The sequence below is a fragment of the Pteropus medius genome, unplaced genomic scaffold (assembly GCF_902729225.1).
Source record: "Pteropus medius unplaced genomic scaffold, Ma_sr-lr_union100, whole genome shotgun sequence".
Lineage (NCBI taxonomy): Eukaryota > Metazoa > Chordata > Mammalia > Chiroptera > Pteropodidae > Pteropus > Pteropus medius.
This window is the reverse complement of record NW_024353905.1, coordinates 941919-962705: the sequence shown is the minus strand read 5'-3', so window position 1 is coordinate 962705 and position 20787 is coordinate 941919. Positions and strand designations below refer to the sequence as shown.

Below are 20787 nucleotides of genomic sequence, written 5' to 3'. Positions count from 1 at the left end.
AAGTACTGAGTGAGTCATAGAGTGATGTTACAGGAATTCAAATATAACAATCTCTTTTCTGCATTTTCAGTCTCTCTCTCTGGTTTCTTTCACTTACAGCATACACAAGAACCTTTAAAAGACAAAAACTTTCCCTTTACTTTGTAATTCCCTTAAACCACTGTCTTTATCCTTGTACTTCCCTTTTAACCATTATTTTTGAAAAAAGAAGACTAGTAATTCCCATTCCCTAGCCTTTTGCCACTTGCTATCTGACGTTGCCATTTTGAAGCTGCCAAGTCCATTTCCATTCTTACCCTTTCTTGGTCCACTTGAAAAAATTGACAGTATTGAGCCATCCTTTCCTTGAATTTCTTTCTTTGGATTCAGTAATGCTGCTCGCTTCAGAGTCTCCTTATAAGTCTCTAGGTTTTTTTTCCTTACCTAAGTTATTTCTCCTCCTCTGCCTGCTTTCTTAAGCATTGGTGCTCTCAAGGCTTCTGTCCTGGTGATATTCTTCTATTCATTTCCTGAGCAATCTCATCTATTATTATGGCTTTAAATATTAACTATATTCTGATGATTCTTAGAGCACTTTTTCTACCCCTGGCCTCTCTCATGAGCTTTTGACACATCTTTTCAGCCCTCTACTACTCGATTTCATGTAGATCACTTAAACTAAAAAATATCCAAGATGGAACTCAATATTTTTTTCCTAAAACTTGTCCTACTTTCAGTATTCTCTTTTTCTATGAATGTTGTCTTTCATCCATTCAAACCAGAAACTGTAAAGTTCTCAATTCTTCATTCTCCTGTCCCTTTCCAAATCCTCTTGGTCACAAAATCCTGTCATTTCTACCTCAAAAATATCTCAAGTTCAGCCACTTCCACTCCTATTGCCTTAGTTCAGGCTGCCATCAACAAAACAAAAAAGCAACCTACCTAACGGGAGAAGATATTTGCAAATGATACCCCCGACAAGGGGCTAATATCCAAAGTGTATAAAGAACTCACATAACAACAACAAAAGAGACAAACCTGATTGTCTCAAAAAAAAATCTGATTAAAAAATAGGCAGAGGACCTGAATAGACACTTTTCCAAGGAAGACATACAGGTGGCCAATAGACACATGAAAAGGTGTTCAGCATCACTAATCATCAGGGAAATGCATATCAAAACCACAATGTCATGCTACCTCACAACTGTTAAAATGGCTATAATCAAAAAGACAAGAAATAACAAGTGTTAGAGGAGATGTGGAGGAAAGGGAACCCTTGCACACTGCTGATGGGAATGTAAATTGGTACAGCCACTACAGAAAATTAAGAATAGAACTACCATGTGATCTAGCAATTCCTCTTCTGAGTATTTACCCACCATCATTTCTTATCTGAACCATGAAAATAGCCTCAACTCATTTCTTTACCACTCTGGACTATAGTCCATCTTCTACATTGCTGTCAGATACCATCCTGAAAACCAAAGCTGACTTTGTTGTGCCTAAAAATATCCCCTGCTACCTTTTGCCTAACTTACCAAGTCCAGACTTCTCAGCATGGCATATATTGCCTTTCAGTCTGATCTCAGACTCTTAACCAGCCTTACTTCATGCTTACCTCTGCCCACACCTGTTCTAAGCATTGGAATGTCCCAACCATTTTGAACTTTTTTAGTTTTCTAGACACACCATGTCTTCTCACATAGTGCTTTTCTTATGTACTCTCACCCTTACATAGCAAATTCCTACTTATTCTTGCTTAAAGGTTATCACTATGAAATCTTTCCCAAGCAAGGTAAATGGTACCTTCTTTTGTGCTACCAGAGTGTTCTTTTCTTACCTCTCATATTTTTTCTATCATAGTATTTTCATATCACGTTATAATTCTCTTTTTCCCCCATGCTGTACATTACATCTCTAGAACTTATTTATCTTACAACTGGAAGTTTGTAATTCTCTTTTAATTGAGTTCCAAGGGGGCAGAGATTTCCTCTAGGGCTTGACATATTATATACAGTAATGGTTGTTGAGAGAGGTTGATTGACTAACTGTAGAGGGCTTTAAAGATTAAGATCAGAAAGAATTTAGGATAAGTGTTTTATAATGTCATATGTTAATTCCATGTATATCAACTCAAATTCCAAATAGAATTGCCAGCCTCTGTTAAGTCTAAGTTTTGTAGCTGCTTAGCAATGCACTTAATAGAATAACTTCCCCCTTGGTGATAATAATAATAATTACCACATGCACTGGGTACCTTACATAGATTCATTATATCATTTAATCCTCACAACCACCCCTCAGGCTACATATTCATCTCCATTTTTTAATACCTAAAATAATAGGCTCAGCATAGTCACTGGCCTAAAATTGTGCTGCTTCAATGTGATTGAATCAAAATATGAACCTGAATATATTCGACACCAAAACCCTTCATCTTTAACATCTCAAAACAGCATGGTTGTAGTTTAATAACTTTTTCAGAATACTTTTCTTATATTCAGTTTGCGTAGCATAATGGCTAAGAGCACAGACCTTGGAGCCAGACTGCCTGGGTGTAAATCCTTGTTCTACCTGTTAGTTATATAAACTTGGACAAGTTAACCTCTGTCTGCCTCAGTTTCCTCATCTGGAAGATGAGGATAGTAATAATACCTACATCACAGACTTTGTTGTGAGTGTTAAATGATTTAATATAAGTAAAGTGCTTAGAACATTATATGGCATATAGTAAGTACCACGTAAATGCCAGCTACTTTTTGACCAGAATATCTTGTGTGCCAAGTAGGTTGGACATTGATTATTTCACTTTCATGCCTTAAGCTTAGCATGGCATGACTTGCACAGTCCTTCATGATCTGCCTACCATTTTCTGGACTCATTTCACCCCATTTTTATTATCAGAACAATGGATACTTTTCAGTTCAATTAACATTTTTTGAGCTTCTACTCCATGCCAGACTATGCTAAGTACTGTGAACAAACAAATTCATTCATTCATTCAGCAAATATGAATTGGACTCCTGTGTACCAGCACAGTTCAAGATTGTGAAGATAAAGCAGTGGACAAAACAGACAGATTTCTGACCTCATGAAGTTTATATTCTAGTGGGAGGACAGACAAGATTAACAAAACATGTAGTATTTTAGGTGGTATAGTAAGTGCTGTGGGAAAAAAATGTAGGGAATTGAGGTCAGGAGGGTATTATATCCCTCTAGGAGCTCATAGTTTAGTTGGGGAGACAAGGGAACAGTATGAGCTCCCAAAATCATTTATCTGGCCTTTGTCATAGATCCAAGGACATAGTGGAAGTGGCAGTACCAGGATTGCATACTAGACACCAAAACCCTTGCCCTTTCATCTACATCACAAAGGATATTACAAAGGTTATGGCAAGGGTGGCAAACTGGCAGCCTATAGACCCGTACATTTTTAAAGAACTTCATTGATTTTCATTGATCAGTAGTGTTTATCAAAATCTGAAGTCAAGTAGGTTTGGACTGAATATAAAGGCACTGTGTAGTTGAATAGTTTTTCATTTCCTTCTATTGTTTAACTTGCATTATGTGAATACATTGTTTTAACAAATATGAATTTGTTGCCAACATTTTTAAAATTGTGAAATATTGCAAAAAAGCCTGACTTTCCAACCACTCTTGAAATAGCATATCCTCTGGCAACACTGGTTGCCCCTTTTGCTGAACTTACATGGTCTTCATTTATTGGAGTTTCTGCCATTCTATGGTGTCTCCCTAACACAGTGACCAAGTGCCACTTGCCATTCATGATAAACTTCTCCTACAATGGCCCCCAAAGATTCCCACCTCCTGGTATTTATACTCTTGTGTAATCTCCCCCCACTCCCTGTGTGTGGGCTTGACCTAATGACTTGCTTCTAATGAACAGACTATAATACAAGCGATGAGATGTCACTTCCAAGATTAGGTTATAAAACACTGCAACTTCCATCTTGTTTGCACTCTCTTTCTCTCTCTCTCTGGCTCTTCTTGCTTGATCACTCTGATGAAGCAAGCTGCCGTGTTGTGAGCTGCTCTATGGAGAGGCCCACATGTCAAGGAACTGAGGGCAGCCTCCGACCAACAGCCAGAAAGAAACTGAGGTCCTCAGTCCAACAACCCGCAAGGAACTGAATCCTGCCAACAGCCATGTGAGTGAGCTTGGGAGTGGATCCTTCCCCAGTCACACCTTGAGATGACTGCAGCCCCGGCTGGCACCTTGATTGCAGCTTGTGAGAGACCCTGAGCCAAAGGACCCAGTTAAGCCATGCCCACAGATACTATAAGATAATAAATGTGTTTTAAGCCACTGAAGTTTTGGGGGTAATTTGTTACACAGAAATTAGATAACTAAAACACCATTGATTGTTGCGCTTGTACTTTTTTATAGTACTTTTGATTAACATGAAATATTTTTTGTACCCACACCTATGAAAAGTGAAAAAAAAGTTATGCAAGAAAGTTAGAGCCTATTTCTTGTTGCAAGTGATGAATATTCCTCTATAGCTAAATAAAATATCTGTTGAAAGACTACAGTTTAAGACACCATTTAAAAATCAACCATTATAAGAAGTATGATCAGTATATTAAAATTATGAGCACTGAAACAAAAAATTTTAAAAGGGCTTGGAATTTCAATAGGCTGTGTTTTTTAATACAGACAGAATAAGTGATACTGCTATGAAATATAATTATGTAGTAAATGGAAAAATTGCCAAGTTTTCAAAGCCTTTTGTCAGTAGTATAAGAGTGTTTATTGAGTATAGTAGAAATTACGTCATAAACAAGCATTTGCAAGAGTAGGAAATGTTGCTTCAGATGTTAAAGATTGGTGGCTGAATATTTTTGGGACACATTGGGTCAGGAAGTTACTTGTGAAGTTTTAGATTGCAGCTGGTTACAACAGATAAAAACACTACCCATATAGCTGTATCCTTAGCTATATGCCTAGCCAGTATTCAAAGTATAGCCCCTGACCAACAGCACCGTACTACTTGGAAACTTGTTAGAAATGCAGAATCTCAGGCTGTAGCCCAGACCTACTGAATCAGAATCTGGAGATGGGGATTTGTCAATTTGTTTTAACAAGCCCTCCAGCTGATAATCATATACCCTAATGTTTGAGAACCACTGCACATAATTCCTGTGTTAAGAATTTTGATGCAATCTAACTTTTGAGCTGGCAGCCTGTGACAGTTATATCCAGAAATACCTGGATTTTGTGTTGAGAAAAGTTTTGAAATTTTTTGTATAGATTGGTTAAAATTAGTGAATATGACTACATTTGTGCTTCCACAAAAGCTTTACTGTTGGACTTAGGATAATTAACATTGTGGTTTGCAACAAACAGTTGAATACTTTGCTTAGCGAATTACTAGATGCATGTTATGGAAATCCGCCCTATTATATGGAGATCGATTGGCTTAGTTGAGGCATGGTACTGAAGATATTGAAGAAGACTTATTTGGCATCCAAAGGCCATTCAGTACACTAGCAATGATAGAAATAAAATGATCTGTTTAGTTGACATTACAGCTCATCTAGATACTTTGAATAAAAGCATGGTTGTTCAGAAATACCTTCACAAATGTATGGTCGTATTTGCTTGTTTCTAGGAAAACTATGCCTTTGGGAAAATCATTTGCTAGGAGATAAACTGGCTGACTTTCCTTTGCTGAAATTGGTTTCCAAGAAATGAAAGTGAAGCCTGAATTACATTCCCCAAATTGTGGAGTTGTCTATCCAATTCCAGAAAAGGCTCTCTGACATTGTTTTAAGAAAATTAATATAGTTCAGTTAGGCTTTCTCAATGTTCATGGTATGAAAGAAAAGCTACAATGGAGATATTGAATGACTGCTATGGCACTGAAGATGAAGCATGATGTTATTTAAATACCAGAATTCTACAAATACCTTGGAAGTACTTACCCTAAATATGAAAAACAGTGTAGAATGTGTACCTGTGTTTGGAAATGCTACATTTGTAAGCAACTGTTTTCCATTATGAAATAGGATAAAATTAATCATTCCCAGTAAAAGGATTCAAGGCTAAATTCTTTACTGCACATTGTAACATAAATATATAAGACCTAACATTGTCCTCTTGGTACATAAGAAAGGCATCAAACTTCATATTCCAAGTCAAAGGAGTATAAATCACACACGCAAAATGTAATGATTAAATTTTTCAATTTTAGACTTGTATTTTCAATTTCGAATTTAAAATGTAAACGCCATTATTTTGCATGTTTATACTGTTAACACCCTCAGTATAGTTTAGTAAAAAAGATTATGTTGCTGGTAGCTGATTTTCTTAACTCACCCCACTCCCGCCCCTTCATTTATGTTAGCTTCCCAGCCCCTGTAGGCATTTGCAGCCCCGAGTTTGAAGACTCCTAGAAATTTCTTTCTGTCTTCTCTGCAGTTCCTGTCTTCCTTTCTGAGGTATCCCAAAAGCTCCCTTGGACTCTTGTTTGCTTCTTATTCTAAGGATACCTTTCATCAGGCCTTTTGAGTTTTCAGTCCTGAAAATTTGCTTTGGGCAGAATAAGTGCCTGTTCTGATATATACTTGTCTAAGTTTCTGAAAAACTGCAGACAGTATGTACAATAGACTTTATCTCTGCAGAATAAGCAGGCTATGATTTATTTTGTAACCACTTGTGTGTCAAGTATTTTATATAACTAATTTCTAAGTCTTAAAATCAGGTAGAAATTAGCAAAATCTCCATTCTATAGATGAAGAAGCTAAGCGACTTGCCTGACCACTTGAATTTGAGCATAGGTCCACCAAATGTTCAAAGTAGAGTCTCCAGTACCCAGTTGAGCCACAACAGATTTTTTTAAAGTCTGTTTTCCCTTTTATATGTAACAGGCAGTTTCACCTACAAAAATGAGCTGGCTCCTAGCAACCTAAGAGTAATTAAGGGTATGAAAATTGGGTATCCACACATTAAAATTAGCACCTTAATAGCATTTACTGGACACTGGATCAGTATTATACCTCCAGCTTGGCTGTGGTATTTAATGGCAAAGACTACTATGAGTGTGCATATAGGTAATTGAAATTCCTATGGAAAAGACACTTTGCCAATACTGCCTTGAATTGGCAATGGTTTTTGATTCCTGCTATTCTTACTTTTTAATTCTACATTATTCTTTAGTTTTGTGGTTATCGATTTAGTCTCTTAATGCTTATTGGACTCTGTAGAGTGTAGCGATATAAATTTGCATCAACAGCAGTTTTGGTTTATGATTTTTCAGCAATTAGGCTTTGAGGCACATAGGCCTTTAAGTTGAAATATAAACTATCCATATTACTGAAGCAGACTTATACATAATCCACCCCTCCCTTTTTCTTATAAAGTGATGCTTCTTTGTCATCTCTGATTTCTTTTTGCTTTGGAATTGAGAACAGGTGGAGAAGGTGAGCCGCAGGGTCCTGCATTCATAAGGCACTGTTTTGGTGTGTTTAACATGGTAGATGGGAGTGAGGCTAGTATCCCAATGGAATTTGGGAAGAGCTGGAGGAAGTTAAGAGTTGCAGAAGTCAGAAAGCAGTGTTGCTTCTGGATTAAGCTCTTTCTATGTTCCAAGCAGGGTTCTAGAGACCCAGATGGGTATAAGTGCAACTAACAGTTGCACAATCTAGTTATTCTTTATGGCCCTGTGCTTACTGTATTACTTTACGAATTGATCCGAGTTAGTGTATGTCCAGTTTTCCAGTTGCCTTTATTTGAGAAACAATATATTCACTAGAAAGAGCATTATTTTTTGTTGTTGATTTTTGCTTTTTAAATAAGTGTGTGTTATTTTTTAAGCAATATTATCTAACTTAGAGTAGGCAGTTTTCAAAGCATCACTTTGTTAAAATGTGTTTAGTGAATGATAATTTGTACTATATTTAAAATCCTGCCAAAATCGACTTGATATTTTCCTGTGAGAATTGTGCTATCCTGCTGCTCTTTAAAGAGATTTCTTTTCACCCATACCCCATCACCCTCCCCTTTGGCAACCATCAGCTTGTTCTCCGAATCTATGGGTGTTTCAGTTTTGTTTTTCTTTTAGATTTCACCTATAAATGAAATCATATGGTATTTATGGTTCATTCATGACACAAATGGTGAGATTTCATTCTTTTTTTTTATTACTGAGTAATAGTTTAATATATATGTGTGTGTGTGTGTGTGTGTGTGTGTGTGTGTGTGTGTGTGTGTGATGTCTTCTTTATCCATTAATCTATCAATGAATACCTAGGTTGCTTCCATATTTTGGTTATTGTAAATAATGCTGCAATGAACACAGGGGTGCATATTTCTTTTCGAATTAGTGTTTTTGTTTGCTTTGGGTAAATACCCAGAAGTGGTATTGCTGGGTCATATGGCAGCTCTATTTTTAATTTTTTGAGGACTCTCCATACTGGTTCCCTTAGTGACTGCGCCAATTTATAATCTCATCAACAGTGTACAAGGGTTCTCTTTTCTCCATATCCTCACCAGCTCTTGTTATTCTTTAATTTTTTGTTTTATGTTATTTTTCAATTACAGTTGACATACAATGTTATATTAGTTTCAAGTGTACAACATAGTGATAAGACATTTCTATAACTGACAAAATGATCACCCTGATAAGTCTTGTAACCACTGGGTTCTGATGATAGCCATTCTGACAGGTGTGAGATAGATGGTATCTCATTGTGGTTTTGATTTGCATTTTCCTGATGATTAGTGATGTTGAGTATCTTTTCGTATATCTGTTGTTGCCATCTGTATATTCTCTTTGGAGAAATGTTTATTCAAGTCCTCTGCCCAATTTTTAATTGGATTTTTTTTATGTTAAGTTGTATGAGTTCCTTATATATTTTAGATATTAACCTCTTATTGGATATAACATTTGTGAATATCTCCTCCCATTCAGTAAGTTGTCTTTTCATTTTGTTAATGGTTTCCTTTGCTGTGCAAAAACTTTTTAGTTCGATGCAGTCCTATTTGTTTATTTTTTTCTTTTTTTTCCCCCTTGCCCGAGGAGACATATCCAAAAAGGTGTTGCTAAGACTGATGTCAAAGTTTACTGCCTTGTTATCTTCTAGGAATTTTATGGTTTTAGGTCTTACATTAAGTTTTTAATCCATTTTAAATTTATTTTTGTATATGGTGTAAGAATGTGGTCCAGTTTTCGTTTTTTTTGTACGTTTCCTCTAAGATCAGAAATAAGACAGGGATGCCCACTATCACCACCTCTATTCAACATAGTATTGGAAATTTTAGTCACAGCAATTACACAAGAAAAAGAAATAAAAGGCATCCAAATCAGAAAGGCAGAAGTAAAATTCTCACTATTTGCAGATGCCATGATCTATGCATAGAAAACCCTAAAGACTCACAAAAAAAAAAAAAAAACTATTAGAATCATAAATAAATTCAATGAAGTTGTGGGATACAAAATCATTATACAAAAATCTGTTGCATTTCTTTACATCAATAATGAAAAATCAGAAGGAGAAATTAAGAAAACAAACCATTTATAATTGCATCAAAAAGCATAAAATACTGAGGGATAAATTTAACAAAAGAGGCGAAAGACCTCTACTCTGAACACTATAAGACATCAAAGAAGGAAATTGAAGAGGATACAAATAAATGGAAGGATATACCATGCTCATGGATTGGAAGGATTAGTATTGTCAAAATGTCCTTACTACCTCAAGCAATAGACAAATCAGTGCAATACCTATTAAAATACCAATGACATTCTTAGAATTAAAACAGCTAATCTTAAAATTTATGTGGAACCACAAAAGACCCTGAATAGGCAAAGAAGTCTTGAGAAAGAATAGTGGAAGATGTCACGCTCCCTGATTTCAAAATATACTACAAAGCTACAATAATCAAAACAGTATGATACTGACATGAAAACAGATATATAGATCAATAGAATAGAATAGAGAGCCCAGAAATAAATTCTCACTTGTATAGTCAATCTATACAAAGGACGCAAGGATATACAATGGGGTAGACAGTATCTTTAGTAAGTGGTGTTGGGAAAACTGACAGATTCCAAAAAGAAAGCATTATTTTGTAGCCAGACCCTACTGAGTTCAAATCCAAGTTCTGCCTTATGTCTAGCTGTGTGATTTGGAGCAAGATATTTAATTTTTTTGTTTTTACAAAAAGAAGGGGTTTAATTATACCCATTCACAGGGTTTGAAGGATAAATGAGATATGTCTTAAATTGCTTAGTCCAGTGCCTGTTGTGAAATATTAATCATTAGAATGTCAGCTCCATAAAGATAGGAATTTGGGGGTTCTTGTTCACTGCTGTATCCCCACACCTAGATTAGCGCCTGGTGTGTATCAATTCCTGGCTCAGTAAATATTGGTTGAAAGTCAAAATGGTTCGTTGGTTCTCTACTCTGTGCCAGTGTTTTATGCACCAGAAATACAGCAGTAAACAAAACAGATCAAGAAATCTCAGCCTTCTTGAAGCTTACATTTTAGTGATAAATACTTCTCATTGTTTTTACTTTTATTTTTTAAATTTATTTTTAATTTTTATTTCTCAATAGAGTGGACATTTGATATTATATTAGCTTTAGGTGTACAGCATAGTGGTTAGACATAATTTTACTAAGTGATCCCTTTGATTAGTACCCACCTGGCACTATGCATAGTTATTACAATATTATTGACTATATTTCCTATATACTTCTAATTGTTTCAATAAAATATTTCTGAAAGAACGAAAGTATAAAATAGATAAAATGGAGAATATGAGTTCGGACTGAAGAGAAAGTGGAACACCTGTCCTGTCTGGTTATTTGGTCCAATTCCGCATCTACCCAAATCCTGGTTTGGGAAGCACAATTTAAAAGCCACTGCTTTAGACTACTTGTGATTGAACTGAGACATTAAACTCTCAGAGAGTTGTTTTCCCCTGAATTTTATAAATAAGTGTTTGTTCCTCTAGATGACATTACCCCACTGATTAGATGCCTTTCCTCTGTGTTACCATGGCATTCTGTGCTATCTGCATCCTGGAACTTAGTGGACCCTCAATTCATAGTTCTTAGACTAAAAAGTGAGCCAGCAATTAAAAGTTATAGACAGTTGTTCAGAATCTCAACTTTCACTTTCTTTAAAGCTCAAATGTACTTTTCTGATTAGTTGTTTGGGTATTTTGTTTAATCTCACCTAAATCACTTTATTCCCTGCAAATTTGCAAGGTTGACAACTAAACTGGATCAGTTTGGGCCAGGAACAGGAAGTCATTCTGCTTATAGGTGGTAGTAGTCATCATAGATGTAGAAGTGCAGCCAAGATGCTCAGCTGTTTATTCTAGGAGGCATTGTGGCTGGAAGGCTTTTTCTTTGCCCTGGTCAGAATTTAATTGCCATTAGTGGAGGTGTGGCACAGGTTTGTGTATTTTGAAAATGCTGTCCAGGTGATTGTGATTTAAATTCCTAGTGTTATAGGAGTCACCAGATTAGTTAAACATCACTAGTCCTTGGCTTTCTGGAGTTGAAATCACTTGGATGTTGGCATAATCAGATCTAGAACAGCTAAAGGTAATATGTTGTAGCAGAAAGAGCGTGGACTTTGATGTCATTTTGACCCAGGTTTCTGTTTCCCAGCTCTGTGGCCCTGAACATGGCACCTCACTTTTATAAGCCTCAGTTTCCTCATCTGTAAAATGGGGCTTATAATGCCTACATGGTTAGGTTGTGTCGATGGGGGAGAACATATCACACTTAGGACTATGCCTGGTATAAGGGAGATGGATGCTCAGTGACTTATATGACAGGTATGCTGAAAGAAACTATCACTAGGGGGCAGCATAAGACTGTACTACTCTGACCCATCTAGCGTTAATCATAACTCTAGGCCTAAGTATGTTGCAGTACAAAGTAAGGGTTTTTGGTTCCTTTGTCTGGATATCAAACACAGACCTTGCTTCGCTATCTGCTTACCAGTGTCCCTCCCCTTGTGTGACTTACTGTCTACTCATGGCTGTCAACTCTGACTAGATTCTCTTTTCATGGCCTAGCAACAGCTTAATGCATTGAAACTACTGTCAGACTCTAGAAAACTACCATTCCTTTGCAATTTAAATTAAGAAATGGGTCACTTGAGTTCAACAAAATTATTGAGGTCCACAGGCTCTAGAGCCAAAATCCAGTTTTTGTTTCTTCCAGCCATGTGACCTTAGGGATAGTAATGTAAAATGGGTATAAGAATAATAGTTATGGCCTCATAAGATTGTGTCGAGTATTAAATGAGTTAATGCATGTAAAGTACTCAGAACATTGTTTAGCACATAGTACATGTTTAGTATCTTTTAGCCATTATTATTCATACTATACTATGTTCCAGGTCTTATGTAGGAACCAGGAATACAGAGATAAATAAAGTCTGTGCGGTCAATAAACAGTGTGGTGGAATCAGTATGCAGATCATTTCAATATGCTCTAAGTGCAGCAGTAGAAAGGTCACATAGCAGTCTCCCTCTGTTCGTAAAAAAACAGTGCTCTCCGGGAAGCCTGGTATAGTGGAAAGTGCATTCTGGAGTCGGATCAGCCTGAGTTTGAATCCTGTCTACACTCAGTCATTATGTAACTTTGAGGGTAGCCAACCTGTTGCAACCTTAGTTTTCTCATTTCTAAAATGGGTGAAGTTTGTGACCCCTACATGTCGGAAGTGCCCTATTTGGGTGTCCTGCTATCTAAACTGCTCCTAAGCAAGAAAGCAAGGATTTTAAAAAAGAGGTGAACTTAGATTCAGAACTTAGATTCAGATTCAGATTAACCTTTCTGTGTCCATTTCCTTGTATAAGTTATTTCATCCTTATCTACCTTGCCCATGGTTATTGAGATGATGAAATAATGTATGTAAAGAATGCACAGCATGTAGAGGTGCTGAGCAATAAATAATAGCTTTATTATCTTTCTAACAAAGGTCTCTTCTGTTATTGTCTAAAGTAAGAATTTATATACTATGTTAATTTCAGTATTCTTTTGAAGAGCCTCAGGCCTCAGTTTCATGAAAGGAGTCAAAAAAGACTGGGCATTTGAATGAACCCGTAGATAATGCTGCCTGGATATATAGGAAAGGCTTTTTTTTTTTTTTTAAGTATTCTCTGTAGCTTCATGTAATCTTAAGTTTCAACAAACTATAAAATTTGTTCCTAACCTTCCTGACTTCTAACCAAATACAGGTCAGCTTCTGTTGTGTGACCTGTTATTTTCTCCTTCCCTCCTAGGTCTTTCAGAGCCTCGAAGACCACCACTTGGAAGTGGTAGCTTTTTTCAGGGAAAATGGCTTCCATGGCCTTCTTGCCCATGACTCCGAGTATGCGCTCTACAATATTCCCTCTTACTACAGTTCCCATGCTCTGAAGCTCAGCTGGAATGGGAAGAACCTCACTACCAACCAGTTCCTGATGCAGGAGGTGGCCAAGCAGCTGGGCCTGAAGCGGATGAATTTTCCCATATTTGCCGCACTGCTAGGTAGGTAGTCCAAAGAACAGACTCCAGTGATTAGTAAAGTTTGCCCTTTGGTAATAAAAGATGAAGACCAGAGCAATTTAGCCTATCATTATTGGATTTATCTTTTGAAAGTTCACATGCCACTGTGCTTCTGGGCTTCTTACTAGAAACTCAGCATGTTTGTCTTATGAATTAATACAGGATATTCCAGAACATTATTTTGATTCTTGTTAACTCTTTTGTAAAATTCCATACCTATTTTATGCAGAGTACTATTTTAGGCCAAATGTTTTACTAGCCCTAGACAGCTTTGATTTCCCAGTCAGAGCATTGGCATTTTTCTCTGGTGTCTTAAATTTTGATCGAGAATACAAATTGTTTTTATTTTTGCTTCTGTTGTGCTAACATTTTATAATGAACATTTCCAAAGCTACAGCAAAATTGAAAGAATTTTGCAGTGAAAATCCTGTATCTACCCCCTGTTTTCTGCCATTAACATTTACTATATTTGCTTTATCATATATCTTTCCATTCTAACCATCTATCCATCTTTCTTTTAAAGACATATTTTGAAGTAAATTGCAGAATTGATTACGTTTTGAGCTGGTTTTCCAGATATTGATAGCGTGAAGGTTAATATCTTGTCTCAGGTGTGAACTCTGTTTATAATTCCAAAGGAGTTGAACTTGAGTGATCTAATGGAGGAGTCAGCACAAGTTTTGGAATTAGGCCTTGGGCAAATCACTGTAGTTACACTTCCTCGGTTTTAGTTTCCTCCTCTGTGAAATGGAATAATAATACCTCATGGTATTATTGATAAGGTCAAATATAATTTGATATATAAAATGCCCAGCACTTATGAAGCAGGCAGTAATTGGTGGCTGCTATTATAAAAGGCAGCATGACTAGGTGATAGAAAATATCACGGGCTTCACAGTCCTTAGCTTTTTATCCTGGAGTTGGCACTTATTAACCGTGCCACTTTAGGTTACATCACCAAACTTTTCCAAACCTCAATTTTTTTATCTGTAAAATGGCGAAAATATGCTACCATACATTGTTATTATAAAGATGGTACATGTAATGCATGTGATACATAGGTAATCAACACATAGCTACTGTAGTCTTTAGGAATTAGTCATTAGGAATATAGACTTATGTGAATTATTTAATCATTTTCTCTCCCAGAAGCCTTTTCATGGCTGGAAGTTCTAAGAAAACATTTGTACAGTCGATAAATGACAAATGTGCTTTATAGGTAACCACATTCTCCCAGATGAGGACCTGGCTGCTTTTCACTGGAGCCTCTTAGGACCAGAACATCCCCTTGCATCACTTAAGGTAATGTGCCCCATTTCTTGTGTATACATCCATGACATCAGGTTTTGATTGGGGTTTTGATACAATAATTATCTTTCATTAGGTTTAAAATATTCCAAATACAAACATTTATAATTATGATCAATACCCTTTAAAAAGGAAAAGCTCAGTTTTCTACCTTCTGTGAGTTCTTCCTTCCTATGTCTTTCTTTCCTGTGTGGCTCCTTTACTTTCACACTACTGCTACACTCACACAGAATATGTCATTTCTGATATTTTTAGTCACTGAATGTATGTGTGTGTGGGTCTGTGTTTTCATATCAAAAGTCCTCTGCAATAGCAGATGGGTATCCTATAATTCAACTCATTGTTGACACTATCCACCTGGAGATGGCATCAGGTGCAGGTTAAACTCAGTCTCACAAAAACCCCCCCCCCCCATCCCACTTGAGATACAAGTTGCAAGCCCAGGTTATCACCTGTGCTTCTGACCAACCTGCTGTAGATTGGAGGTTCCAACAATTGTCCCCTGCCTTGGTTTTGATTAATTTGTTAAAGCCACTCACAGAGTTCAGGGAAACACTTACTTAGGTTTACCAGCTTATTAATGGGTATGATAAAAGATACAGGATGGACAGCCAGATGCAGAGATATATAGAGTAAGGTCTGGGAGGGTCCTAAGCCCAGAAGCTTCTATCCCATGGAGTTGGGGTGTCTCATCCTCCAAGTGTGGATATGTTCATCAACCCAGAAGCTCTCTGAACCTCATACTTTTGGGATTTTATGGAGGCTTCATCATGTAGGCACGATCAGTCCTTAACTCCATTTTCAGCCCTTCTCCTTTCTCAAGTGAATGGGAGTGGGGCTAAAAGTTCCAGGCTTCCGGTGACCAGCTCTCATCTAGGAGCCATCCAGGAGCCCACCCAGAGTCACCTCAATAACACAAAAGGTGCTCCTAGTGCTCTTACTGCTTAGGATATTGCAGGGGTTTCAGAAGCTCTGTGCCAGGAACTGGAAGCAGAGACCAATATGTATTTTCTGTTATCTCACACCCTTAATATCTTAAGGATTTGTTCCAGCCTATGAAGAAAAATACTAATACCCCAAATAAAAGGAGTAGTGAGCAAAGGACAGAAGCAGACAATTCATAAAAGAGGAAATACAGTGGCCAATTGTGTGACTAAATGCCAAGTCTCACTAGTGATCAGACATGCAAATTAAATGAGCAGTGTGATTTTTTTTAACCTAACAGTTTAGCAAATATTGAAAAATTAATCTACCTACTTCTATCGTGGTAGTGTAAGTTAGTGACTGTGTTATATTTCCCTAGTTCTTTTACTCTCCTAGATAGTTATTTCACACCTTTTCCTCTCTTTTCAAGCCTCTAATGCTCCCTCATCCCTGCTCACTCTCAGCTCATGACTTGGCTTCCTATTTCACTGAGAAAAAAGAAGCAATGAGGAGAGAACTTCTACTAGCTCCAATCCTTTTATCTTCTCTCCTGCATGCATCTGTATGCCCAGATGCTCTGCCTACCTTCTATTTACTGTGGATGACCTGTCCATGTTTCTATCTAAGGCCAACTCCTACACTCTTAGCACTAGATCCCATTCATTCTAGCTAACTTAGGGGTATCACTATTGCAATTCTCCCTTCTTTATCCTGTGTCATCAGTTTCCCTCTCTTCATTCGCTCTTTCCCATCAGATGTATAAGCATGCACCCATCTTAAAACATCAAACAAAACCTGCTCTTTTTTTTCTGTCTTTATTGAAATATAATAGACAACGAGTTGCCTGCATTTACATTGTACAATTCAATGAGTTTTTTTTTTCAATTATAGTTGGTATACAACACAGCAGCCTCAGCTGTACAGCATATTGATCAGAGATCCACACACCTCGCAAAGCACAACTCACACCACCAAATCTAGCACCCCTCCTCCTCCCACATATTCATTCCAACATTATTAACCATCTTTCCCATGCTATACTCTACATCTCCATGTCTACTCTGCAACCATCTGCCTGCACCTCTCAATCCCTTTGCCCTCTTTCTCTCCTAACCCCCGTCCCATCTAGTATCCCTAAAAAAATTCTCTGTATCTATGAGTTTATTTCCACTTTTGTTGTTGATTTTGTTCTTTAGATTCCAAATGTATGTGAAATCATGCAATATTTATCTTCCTCTATCTAACCCATTTCATTCAATGCAATGCCCTCTAGGTCCATCAAGGCAATATCTTTTTCCATCCCCTTCCTTTTCGTCTACGTGTATCTTTTAATCTGAAATGAGTCTCTTGTAGGCCTCATATGTAGGGATCTTGTTTTCTTATCCATTCAGCCACTCTTCTGGTTGGAGCACTTAATTCTTTTCCATTTAAGGTACTTGTTGATAGGAATGTAGTTATTATCATTCTTTTTTTTTTTTTTTTTTGTCCACTGAGGCATTTTATTTGAACATATATATTGCATCCCTAGAAAAAGAATCCCAAGATTTTCCCTCCTGTGTTTTCATCTTGCTTCTTCATGGTCCATGATGCCTGCTGAAGTTGTCAGTACAATGAAACGAAACTGATGGGATGGGAGCAAGTTGTTCTGCCATTTTCCTAGATCTTTGAATTGCACATTGAATCTGGGGCTGATCACTCCACACTAGTTTAACCTGCCTGTGAGGTTCACAACAATTTTCCCAGCTCTGTGATCATCAATGATTTCAAAATTTGCCAACGTAGCCATGCTTCATCATCACAGTCAGAAACCAGAAGATGACGTTGGAGCATGGCCTAATAAGAACCTGGTGTTTGCCTCTCTTTTCAGCATTGTTGATGCTCTTCAGTGCATCAGCTAGAATGTTCATGCTCACCATTATGGCGGCACGGAAAGATGGCAGAAAGAGCTAGTTATTACCATTCTTATTCATGTTTTCGATACACGTTTTTCAATTCTTAAAGAAGTCCCTCCAACATTTCCTGTAATACTGGCTTGGTGTTGATAAATTCCTTTAGCTTATTTTTGTCTGGGAAGCTCTTTATCTGTCCTTTGACTCTAAATGATAGCTTTGCTGGATAAAATATTTTTGATTGTGGATCCTGGGTTTTCATCACGTCACATATTTTGTGCCAAGCCCTGCTGTACTGCCTAGTGTCTTTTGGGAAATGAGCTGCCAGTCATATGGATGCTCCCTTATAGGTAACTAACTGCTTTTCTCTTGCTACTTTTTAAGATTCTCTCTTTGTATTTAACCTTTGGCATTTTAATTATAATGTGTCTTGGTGTGGGTCTCTTTGGGTTCCTGGTTTTGGGGACTCTGAGCATCTTGGGGTTTTATGTCTATTTCCTTCACCAGGTTAGGGAAGTTTTCCATCATTATTTCTTCAAATAGCTGTTCAATATCTTGTTTTCCCTCAGGTACCCCGATGACATGGATATTTTTACCTTTAATAGTGTCCCATAGGCTCCTTAAATTATTATTATTGTGTTGGCTTCTTTTTTCTTGCCATTCTGATTGAGTGTCCTTGGCTTTCCCATCTTCTATATAGGTCATTTGATCTTTATTCACTTCGTTTATTCCTTCGTTTATTCCATTTAATATACTTTTCATTTCAGATAATGTATTCTTCATTTCTGACTGGTTCCCTTTTATAATTTCCATTTCCATTTTTATGTTTTATATCTCTGTTGAAGTTCTCACTGAATTCATCTACCCTTCCCCTAAGTTCACTGAGCATCTTTATAACCAGTGGTTTGAACTCTGTATCTGTTTGATTGCTTTACTCCATTATTCCTGGATCTCTGCTCTGTTCTCTCATATGGTTTCTGCTTCTTTGTCTTCCCATTTTGGCTGCCTTTCTGTGTTTGTTTCTATGTACTAAGCTAAGCTTCTAAGTCTCCCGGTCTTATTAGTATGGCTTTGTGTAGTAGGTGTCCAGTGGCACAGTCCTGAGAGGGGTTCAGCTGCAGGCTAAATTTAGTCCAAGTCTGTGTCACTCCGAGGCCACCTGTTAAGATTTAGCAAGCAATCCACAGATGCTGTTCTTAGAGCTGCCTCAAAAGGCCACACCAGAAACTGAGTCCAGCTGCCACCAGTGTGAGTCTTGGCGCTGCTCAGCAAGGAGCACCTGACTTGCTGAGGATACACCTGGATGTGGGTGGGGTGGAGCCGCAAGTTGGAGGAGGCAGTTTCAGGAGATCCTCGGGGCGGAGCAACCTCTTATCCAGTTTGATAGCATCTCGGCTATGGCGGTGCTGTGTCCATGCACTGGGAGCAGGGAGGGCTCAACAAGGAACAATGGATACCGCTGCCACTTCTGTATATGCGAGTCTCACCTCTGGCCCTCACTCCGACAACTCAGTGTCACCCTGTAAGCCACTGTGCATCTGAAGTGGCACCGGTGCTCAGAGCGAGCAGGTCCGTCAACCACAGAAGTCCGCTGCGGATGCGGCCCCTTTAAGAGGTGCTGCCGCTGCCGCTGCCGCTGCCGCTGCCGCTGCCGCTGCCGCTGCCATTGCCGCTGCTGCTGCTGCAGCCTCGGTCTCACTCAGCCGCTGGGGACTGGACAACCTCACGTTCTCTCCCCATCCTACCTTCTACCGTTGCAGGGTAATTTCTTAAATTTCTCCCTAGTTGTGTGTCTTGTTCATCTAGCTCCCAGGTGATTTTCCTTGCTGCTTGCTCCTTGTTTCTGTCACAACTTTGATTTGGTTGCCAGAGGGATGAACAGAGCCTCTATCATCTAAGCCATTTTTCCCCTCTTCCAAAACCTGCTCTTGACTTCACTTCATCCAAGCTACTGCTCCATATTCTTCTCTTATATCACACTCTTCTGGAGAGTGTCTATATTTCAGCTGTTTACTTTTCCTTTTCCCTGTTCTCTCTTCAGTCTTCTTTGCTGAAATTGCTCTTAATAAAGTCAGAATGACCTTGATTTTAATACATCCATTGGCCAGCTCTCTGTTTTCACCTTACTTGACCAGTCAGCAGCATATGACCCAGTTGTTCATTTTCTCTTCCATAGAACATCTTCTTCCTGTGGCTTTAAGGACACCACTCTCTTCTGGTTTCCTTCCAACTTCAGTGGCCGCTGCTTCTGTCTCCTTTGCTGCTTCCTTATCTTCTTCTCTACTTCTTAACTTTGGAATGTCCTAGAGTTCTATCTTCAGTCCCTTCTCTTTTCTATCTACAGATGCTGCCTTGGTGATTGATCTCATCTAGTGTCATGATTTTCTATCTATCCAGTGATGGACCATCTATCCAATGGTGACTCCTAAATATATGTCTTCAGCTTTGAATTCCCCTGTGAACTCCAGATTCTAATATCTAATGACCTATTAAACATTTCAAAGAAATATGTCCAAATGGAAACTCCTGATCCTTTCCCTGTATCTGTTCTTTCCATAGCCTTCCCCATTTTCATTAATGACAACCTCACCCTTACAATTGCTCAAGCTAAAACCTTTGGAGTCATCCTTGACTTCTCTCTCTTCCTCATGTCCCACATCTCTTATGTCAGCAAATACCATCATTTTTCCCTGCTACTACCCTGGTCAAGTCACCATTTTTTCTTGCCTGGATTATTATAACAGCTTACTAATCATCGGTCTTCTGCTTGCATTCTTCCCATCAACTTCCGCCGCCTCTAATCTATTAATCTGTTCTCAATACAACAGCCAGAGTGATCCTTTTAAAAACTGACTTAGATCATGTTGCTTCTCTATTCAAAATACTCCAGTGGCTTTTCATGTCACTCACCCAATCTTTACCATGGCCTACAAAGCCCTGTACTGTCTTGCCCCTTGTAACAGCTCTGATTTCATCTTCCCTTTTCTTTTGCTCTTCTAACCTTTGCACTTATGATTCCTTCTATTTGAAAGGCTTTTTCCCTCCACAAAGCTGTTTCTTCACTCCTGTAGGTTTTCTTGAGTGCTATTTTCTCAGTGAGGCCTTTCCTGACCACCCTATTTAGAATCATATGCACATGTGTATGCGCGCA

The 20787-nt window shown here is 38.0% G+C and overlaps 1 protein-coding gene and 1 pseudogene across 4 annotated transcripts in view; one reads left to right on the top strand and one right to left on the bottom strand.

Annotated features, from left to right (window-relative positions):
- The window catches only part of FAM120C (family with sequence similarity 120 member C), a 97705-nt gene that overhangs the window by 5089 nt on the left and 71829 nt on the right, over positions 1-20787 (top strand). For 3 of the 4 annotated variants that reach the window (XM_039851422.1, XM_039851426.1, XM_039851423.1), the window contains exons 2-3: positions 13251-13497; positions 14735-14817. In XM_039851422.1, the coding sequence (XP_039707356.1) occupies positions 13251-13497; positions 14735-14817 (330 nt within the window). Of the gene's footprint in view, positions 1-4009; positions 8032-13250; positions 13498-14734; positions 14818-20787 lie in introns of those variants that run through there. The other variant, XM_039851425.1, reaches the window with a different exon arrangement.
- On the bottom strand, positions 17272-17679 carry LOC120593559 (40S ribosomal protein S15a-like; annotated as a pseudogene).